This window comes from Trachypithecus francoisi, unplaced genomic scaffold, assembly GCF_009764315.1.
Source record: "Trachypithecus francoisi isolate TF-2019V2 unplaced genomic scaffold, Tfra_2.0 Lachesis_group16, whole genome shotgun sequence".
NCBI lineage: Eukaryota > Metazoa > Chordata > Mammalia > Primates > Cercopithecidae > Trachypithecus > Trachypithecus francoisi.
In genome coordinates, this window is record NW_022681461.1 from 64154900 (window position 1) to 64164210 (window position 9311).

Consider the following 9311-nt stretch of genomic DNA (forward strand, 5'->3'; position numbering starts at 1 on the left):
TAAGGAACCCCCAAAACAGCCCTCAGAAGGCTGGGCGCAGTGACTCATGCCTATAATCCTGGCATTTTGGGAGGCTGAGGCTGGTGGATCACCTGAGGTCAGGAGTTCAAGAGCAGCCTGGCCAACATGGTGAAACCCCATCTCTACTAAAAATACAAAAATTAGCCAGGCGTGGTGGGATATGCTTATAATCCCAGCTACTTGGGAGGCTGAGGCAGGAGGATCACTTGAACCTGGGAGGCGAAGACTGCAGTGAGCCAAGATCTACCCACTGCCTGGGTGACAGAGGGAGATCTGTCTCAAAAAAAAAAAAAAAAAGAAAGCCCTCAGAGGCATCTGAGCCAAAACCCCCTCTTCCTCACCCAGAAGATGCTACCCCTGCAAATGGCACACCTCCCAGCCAAGTGTTTGGCGTTAAGTTATAGTCAGGATTCAAGGACAGTCCCTGCAGATCATAGCTGACCCCTCTTTTCCTTGGATAGTCTCTGCCCCACAATGGCAAAGCTGCCCTGACTCAGGGAACTCTCTGTTTTATCACCAGGAAACGCCCAGAGGTTGTGAGAGTGACCAGATGGAAGGCGCCGGTTGTGTGGAAAGGCACTTACAACAAAGCCATCCTAGGAAATTATTATGCCAAACAGAAAATTACTGTGGGATTGATGGCTTTTGCTATTGGAAGGTAGGTGTCACTGATGAAACTGTCCTTGACTATTTCTTGTTCCACTGTCAAGACATTCTTGTGGAGACTCCTGAACTGATGGAGGCCAGCCATGATTTTTTGATTTATTAGATAGAAGAATGTTTTCATGGAACTGTTTCAGTCTCCTTTCTGCTGAGGCCCTAAAATGCTGAGAACAAAATAATAGTAGGTAAGTCCACTCATTCCTACCTCAAAATGAGGGTCCTGGGTTGCAGGAATACATGTCTGTTCCACCCACCAAGCCCAGGGTCAACAGCGTACCCACAACCACCTCCTCCCTGACCACCATGGCTTCCTTTAGAAATTCCACAAGTGCTAGCTGCTAGACAGCCCAGAGTGCATCATTCTTTTTCCTATGCTCTACGGCCCAGGACCAACTACAGAGAGATTTATAGCAAGTTCTAGGTGCAGCGTGACCTAAGCACAGTGGCTTTCCATGCTGGAACACAGCTGACCACTCTTCCATGGGTTCCTCAGATCACTTCTACTTTTTCTCTCATGGAGGATTTGGCCCTAGAAGATTTGCTGGTCAGAGCTTGCTCTTCCAAAGGTTGGATATGTGCCAGTTTCAGCTGTTCAGAACATATGATGCAGAAAAACTACAATCATTCTTTCTTGAAAGTTCTAGCTCCAGGCAGGGTGCAGTGGCTCACGCCTGTAATCCCAGCACTTTGGGAGGCCGAGGTGGGTGGATCACAAGGTCAGGAGATAGAGACCATCCTGACTAACACAGTGAAACCCCGTCTCTACTAAAAATACAAAAAATTAGCCGGACGTGGTGGCACATGCCTGTAGTCTCAGCTATTTGGGAGGCTGAGGCAGGAGAATCCCTTGAATCTGGGAGGTGAAGGTTGCAGTGAGCCAAGATTGTGCCACCGCACTCCAGCCTGGGTGACACAGCGAGACTCTGTCTCAAAAAAAAAAAGAAAAAAGAAAAAAAAGTTCTAGCTCTAATATTAGTTAGTTATTGAAGATAATCCATTTTGCTTTTTTTGGAGAATTTTCCTTTTTTTTTTTCCAAAATAAAACTGAAAGTCCAATTTTCCTATTTTATTTTATTTTTTTTTTCTGCCCTCTGGGCCTTTCCCTCTGTATCTCTTCTGAGGAAGCTTCATGGAAAGTTGATTCTTTGCCTTGTATAAAGAGAGTTGAAGGCTCAGATTGATTTGAGCTTTGCAAGGTGGGGCTTAAAGAGAGCTCCATAAAGATCTGATAGTTCTCCAGAGATAACCTTCCCCAACCCAGAGCCCAGCAGCTATTACCGTTCTGTCATTCACAATACCAATCAAGTTCTAATGTCACTGAATGTGCGGATCCTAGGGACCTATGTGGTCTCTCTAGCAGAGAAAGGTGACTGTGGAGTTTTGACATGTTTACTAGAATAATCTGTACTCATATAGGTTGGGAGCCACCTAATTAGATTAGGTGAGCCACCCAGCTCACCGAATCCTTTGGCACAAAAGGGGCTAACCCAGCCACGTTGCAGATTGATTTGATCCTGGTGTTTCCAAAAAGAACAGAACATTGCCCAGTGCCCCACAACGGCTTCAGCCACCCATTCCAACTCTGCAGAACTAAACTGTAAATCGCACATCCTGGTGAAAGCACTCTGCCCTCAGTTCTGAGACAAGAGAGGACTGCTTGTACTCACCAGCAATAGATCTCTACAAGTGGATTTTGACTTTTAGGAGGTGTAATGTTTGGTTTGTTTTCAAGCAACAATGCATGGAGCCAACTGCAATGCTTTAATCTCTTAACAATGTAAAACCTCACAATGACTCTCCCCTGTACTCAACTCTACCCCCCACCCCCACCCCAGTATTGTTTCCCAAGCTTCACGGCACAATAAATTTTTCTTGAAGTCCCAGAATACTGAAGGATTTCCTCGCCACTAGCCATAGAGCCACACTGAAGTCCTTTTTTATATTCCTCAGATGTATTTTCTCCATTTAAAGAATCAGTACTATAAACCCTTGGATTACCACATGCCAACATTAAAAGCACACTTTATTTTGGTAACAAAGAAAGGGAATCCAAGCAGCAACAAAAAGCGAAAAGAAGTGCCAGTCATTATTACTCACAAAACACCATGATTGGCCAGAAGTGTGATCAGCACATTAAATTCAGTCCACATGAGTTTAGGGTTTGGTCAAGTTGTATGAAAACATCTGGTTTATTCTTCCTCTTCCTGGTAATCTCCATAGAATAGCTTCACAAATAGTCTATAGCTTGGGCTTACAGAAGACTCCAATAAAATGTTTTTATTTTCTTTTCTTCTTGTTTTTTTTTTGAGATGGAGTTTTGCTCTGTTGCCCAGGCTGGAGTGCAGTGGCGCCATCTCAGCTCACTGCAACCTCCACCTCCCTGATTCCAGCAATTCTCCTGCCTTAGCCTCCCAAGGAGCTGGGACTACAGGCATGTGCCACCATGCCCAGATAATTTTGGTATTTTTAGTAGAGACCGGGTTTCACCATATTGGCCAGGCTGGTCTCAAACTCCTGACCTTGTGATCCACCTGCCTTGGCCTCCCAAAATCCTGGGATTACAGGCGCGAGCCACCTTGCCCAGCGATGGGGGACAGTGTGCAATGCTTTTCAAAGGAATAGATAGTTAAAATACCACTAAATACCTACTAGAATGGCCAAAATTCAAAACACTGACAACACCAAATGCTGACAAGTATGTGGAGCAACAGGAACACTTATTCATTGCTGGTAGGAATGCAAAATGGTACAGCCACTTTGGAAGACAATTTGGCAGTTTCTTACAAAACTAAATATACTCTTATCATATGATCCAGCAATCGTACTCCTTGGTATTCACCCAAGTGAGTTAAAAACTTACGTCTACACAAAAACCTGCACATGGATATTTACAGAAGCTTTATTTCATAATTACCAAAACTTGAAAGCAACCAAGATGTCCTTTGGTAGGTGAATAGAAAAATGAACTAAGCCACATCCAGATAATGGAATATTATTCTGTGCTAAAAAGAAATGAGCTATCAAGTCATGAAAGATATAAAAGAACCTTAAATGCATCTTACTAAGTAAAAGAAGCCACACTGAAAAGGCTACATGCTGTATGCTTATATGACGTCCTGGAAAAGGTAAAACTATGGAGACAGTAAAAAGGTCAGTGATTGTTTGGGGTTGTTCGGGGAGGGAAGGATTAATAAGCAAAGCTCAGATAATTTTTAGGGCAGTGATGATATTTTGTATGATACTATAATGGTGGATACATGCCATTACACTTTTGTTAAACCCTTAGAATGTACCACACCAAGAGTGAACCCTAATGTAAACTATGGATGTTGGGTGATAGTGATACGTCTGTGTAGCTTCATTGATCGTAACAAATGTACCACTCTGGTGCAGGGATGTTGATAGTGGGGGATGGGGGCTGTGCAAATGTGGGAGCAGGAGGTATATGGGAATTCCATACTTTTGGCCCAATTTTTTTGTGAACCTAAAACTTCTCTAAAAAACATAGTCCTTTTTTTAATTTTTTTTATTTTAAAAATTTTTTTATCTTCTCTTTTCGTCTATGTTTACTCAGCCACCAAACGTGGCTTACTGCTAACATAGTCCTTTTTTTAAGATAAAGAAAAAGTAGTTAAAATAAGGTTAAAAGTTGCTCATTCTAGTATTTGGATGGACTAGTATTTTGGATGATGGTGTGTGGACAATGGATTGGTGTTTTAGGTGACTAGTGGGAGGCTCATAGGATGACTATGTAACATGAAAGCAGATCTAGATCTCATAACTCATTCTCTGTATCACAAGCGAGATCCACTGTTTGGGCTTAATGCATCCCCAGTGGATCCAAGGGTCACATCACCCTTGTACCTGGTCTGGCAGTAGCAACATTGGGGTTTATGTTAAGGCTTTTGAATTGAGCTCAAGAACTAGTACCCCCTTTGACTGTCCAAAGTCTGAACCAATTGGTAAATTGGACAAAGGGGTAAGGAAGGCAGAGAGTGGTAAATATCACCCTCATTATAGTTAAAGCTCATATTGGAGAATGTGACTTATATCTGCAGGCCCTGCACCTCCTAAATATTCAACCCCCAGAGTTAGAAAGACTTGAGCAGCCAGGCACCTACAGGCCTCTGGATGTGAAAATAGATCCCGTACTAAGCTTCCTGCAAAACCCAGAGCAGTTGAGAACACATGCTCTCTTGGACTGGCTGGTTCCTGAAAGCCAGAGGAGAGGAAGGATAGGGTAGTGCATGTCTAGTTCTAGCTGCTCTTCCAAAATTGGCAGTCAGGTAAGTCATTCCAGCTTCCCACGGACTGAGTGACTGAATAGTGGAGAGTAGCCAGGAGTATTACACTAACATGAAAACATACCCGGGGTGGGAAGAAATCATTCTTCTACTAACTATAAAATACAGACATGATTATAACAACATGTGATTTCTTTCAGGAATCCCAGAGGTTAAATGTTTTGCTTTTCTTCTTTGTTTCAGATATATTGAGCATTACTTGGAAGAGTTCATAACACCTGCTAATAGGTACTTCATGGTCGGCCACAAAGTCATATCTTACATCATGGTGGATGATGTCTCCAAGGTGCTGTTTATAGAGCTGGGTCCTCTGCATTCCTTAAAAGTGTTTGAGGTCAAGCCAGAGAAGAGGTGGCAACACATCAGCATGATGCTTGTGAAGATCATCAGGGAGCACATCTTGGCCCACATCCAACACGAGGTCGACTTCCTCTTCTGCATGGATGTAGACCAGGTCTTCCAAGACAATTTTGGGGTGAAGACCCTAGGCCAGTCGGTGGCTCAGCTACAGCCCTGGTGGTACAAGGCAGATCCTGATGACTTTACCTAGGAGAGGCAGAAAGAGTCGGCAGCATACATTCCATTTGGCCAGGGGGATTTTTATTACCACACGGCCATTTTTGGAGGAACACCCATTCAGGTTCTCAACATCACCCAGGAGTGCTTTAAGGGAATCCTCCTGGGAAAGAAAAATGACATAGAAGCCGAGTGGCATGATGAAAGCTACCTAAACAAGTATTTCCTTCTCGACAAACCCTCTAAAATCTTATCCCTAGAATACTGCTGGGATTATCATATCAGCCTGCCTTCAGATATTAAAACTGTCAAGTGGTCATGGCAGACAAAAGAGTATAATTTGGTTAGAAATATCATCTGACTTCAAATTGTGCCAGTAGATTTCTGAATTTGAGAGAGGAGTATTCTGGTTACTTCCTCAGAAAAGTAACACTTAATTTTAAGTTAAAAAAAAAATACTAATGAAACACCAACATGGGCCGGGCGTGGTGGCTCAAGCCTGTAATCCCAGCACTTTGGGAGGCCGAGACGGGCGGATCACAAGGTCAGGAGATCGAGACCATCCTGGCTAACACGGTGAAACCCCGTCTCTACTAAAAATACAAAAAACTAGCCGGGCGAGGTGGCGGGCGCCTGTAGTCCCAGCTACTCAGGAGGCTGAGGCAGGAGAATGGCGTGAACCCGGGAGGCGGAGCTTGCAGTGAGCTGAGATCTGGCCACTGCACTCCAGCCTGGGTGACAGAGCGAGACTCCATCTCAAAAAAAAAAAAAAAAAAAAAAAAAAAAAAAAAGAAACACCAACATGGCAAACCCATACCATTCCTCCTTGTAACTTGAGGCTTTGTAATGTGGGAGAATGAATCTAGGGTAATCAGATTCATTACCCTAGGGTAAATCAGATTCATAGGGTAAATTCCCAGTGATTTCTTATCTATTTTGGGTTTGGGGGAAATACTATGAACTGAACCAAAAAGAACTTGTCATAGGCAAAGATAAAGCCAGAAACACTCTACACATGCCACATAACATCTGGAGAAAAGGGTGCTAAGGGAAGCGTTTGGCAGCAAGATATGATTGTAAGGGGTTGTCCCTTGAGTTCAATGCCTGCCTATTTCCGATGGATCTAAAACAACATGAAGTTACTGTGCAGCAGAGCTCTCAGTAAAGACACCATTTGCCTTGGCAATCCTCAAAATGCTTCAATAGCAGATTGCTTCAGGCCATCTGTAGTCCATCCTTTTCTCATCAGGATGTTGTTTGACTTCTGTGCGAAAAATTGGTGGAGTGTCCTAGTAGATATCATGGTGGTGCGTGATCAGAGTCCCAAGGAACCTGAATGAGCCAAGGTGCCCAGCATGAAGTCAAAACAAAGCCTTGACATGAGTTTGCATGAAATAGCAAAGAGAGAGTGGAAGAGAGGAGCCGATCACTGTGGGGCAGTGCCACCCTGGGGGCACTTAGGGTATGGGATTGGTGCTTAAATACATCACGGATCCAGGCACTGAATGGGAGGAAGTGTGGGTGATTTCCAGCCTCGTTGACCCTATGAATGACAAGCAGCGGGGACTTGAACGGAAGATGTTTCTTGTGTTGCCTAAGTGGTATTCAGTCTACCAGACTGCAACTTTCATTTTCTAATCCTTGGCAAAGAGATGTGGATTCTGTCAGAGAAGGCAAAGGCCTGCAGTGGATTGAAGAGGCTTGCAAGCAGTTCCATTTCTAGGATGTGGGCTTCATCAGAGGACACTCGGTCATCAGCTGGTCTCACCACTTAGTCTAAACCTCAGGGTTCCTCAGCCCCTCATACCCCAACTTGGAGGGCTGAAATCCAGGAGTAGACTGAGAAACAGCCCTCCCATCAAGCAACCTCTTGTTTTCTCCTGCTCCATCTGCACTGTGGAAGTGTAACAATTAGACATACTTGGCAAAACGGTTAATTGATTTTGTAACAGAAACATGAGCCATAACAATGGGAGATCTAGTATCATGACTGAACAGTTTAACATTCAATTCCCTTCTCTAAGAGAAGCTGTGAAATCCTACATATTATTTAAAGTTAACCAAATCAACGTAAAGGAAGTTAGGAGGCAACATGTACATATGCACATATCTTTGTATTTTGCTTACGTTCCAGTCTAGGTCATTTGTTTTCATTTTCAAGCAATTTATTTGAAAAGCCATTGCACTAGCCTGTTGTATACTGCAATGAGCTTCTTTTATAAAATGAAACTTAGATTTTTCTTGACCATTTCATTGTGCCTCCTACTTCATTTCTTGCCAAAAAATCTGACATCCAACAAAACAAAACAAAACAAAAACTCTGAATTAGTGGGCTTTAAAAAGGAAAAAGTAGGGCTTTGAAAAAGGAAAAGTAGATCACAGATCAGTTAAGACTCCTGCTTCTCTATTAGTCAGGTTGTCTTGGATTCAGTCTGGAGTAGGGAGAGTTTAAGGGTTTTTAAGTCCTGAACCAAAGAAATGATCTAGCCTGAAAGTTTAGAGCAAAGGACTTATGTTTACTTTTAAGTGAATTTCTTGATTTTTTTTTAAAAACTTCATTAAAGTTTAAATCTCCAATGGACAAATTCATGATCTTGTTCATCGTTATTACTAAACTTTTTAAAAATTTTCCCTTTCAGAGGCTGAGACGGGCGGATCACGAGGTCGGGAGATCGAGACCATCCTGGCTAACACGGTGAAACCCCGTCTCTACTAAAAAATACAAAAAAACTAGCCGGGCGAGGTGGCGGGCGTCTGTGGTCCCAGCTACTAGGGAGGCTGAGGCAGGAGAATGGCATAAACCCGGGAGGCGGAGCTTGCAGTGAGCTGAGATCCGGCCACTGCACTCCAGCCTGGGCGACAGAGCGAGACTGTTGTCTCAAAAAAAAAAAAAAAAAATTCCCAATTTACAATTAAATAAATTATTTTCTCAGTATATTCTGGTCTGGTCATGGATTGTGCATTTCCTCCCAAAGATATTCAAAATTATCAATTAAAGAATTTCAGGTTTTCAGACTCCGAAAAGTCCTCACACAATTCTGAAAATGTGTCCACTATTACAAAAATAGAACAGACTTGGGATTCCCAAATTTTTGTTTGTTTTTGAGACAGGGTCTCACTCTGTCACCCACGCTGGAGTGCAGTGGTATAATCATGGTTCACTACAGCCCCAACCTCCTAGGCTCAAGTGATCCTCTCACCTCAGCCTCCTGAGTAGCTGGGACTATAGGCACTGCCACTCCCCCACTAATTAAGAAAAAAACTTTTTTATAGAAATGGGGTCTCACTATGTTGCCTAGGCTGGTCTCAAACTCCTGGGCTCAAGTGAACCTCCTGCCTTGGTCTCCCAAAATGCTGGGATTACAGGCGTAAGCCACCATGCCCGGCCAAGGGATTCCCCAACTTTTAAGCAACAAATACTTATATAGAGCTTTCCACAGCAATGCACTGAAATAATGAACTGCCAGTGAAAGAATCATTAGGGAAAGGCTTGCCCCTGAAACCCAGGGTGGAGCATCAGGGCAGAGGAAGAAAACAATGCCATCACCATATCTGGGGATTATTAGTCCTGACCTCTGGGGAATATATCTGGTCAAGTGGGAAAGTCTGGATTTCCAACAGGTGTACTTGTACTAAAAAATTTAAAGATGACCAGGCTAATTTAGTGAGATGCCCTGAATATACAACAGAGCATGATTACCTCATAGTGGAGAATTAATCTCATTTCATAAAAGAGGAAGATGAGGTCCAGAAGGGTTTTAGACTCAGAAAGGTCCTCATGTCCTTCTGAAAATGTGTCCACTATTA

At 43.2% G+C, this 9311-nt stretch overlaps 1 protein-coding gene across 1 annotated transcript in view; it reads left to right on the forward strand.

The window, feature by feature from the left end:
- Nucleotides 1-8204, forward strand: part of LOC117098733 (N-acetyllactosaminide alpha-1,3-galactosyltransferase-like) — a 29538-nt gene extending 21334 nt beyond the window's left edge. Inside the window, 3 exon segments of the mRNA XM_033237586.1 lie at nt 542-679; nt 5172-5978; nt 6307-8204. Of these exon segments, the coding sequence (XP_033093477.1) occupies nt 542-679; nt 5172-5865 (832 nt within the window). The 3' untranslated portion in view covers nt 5866-5978; nt 6307-8204.
- Nucleotides 8205-9311: the final 1107 nt, after the last annotated feature.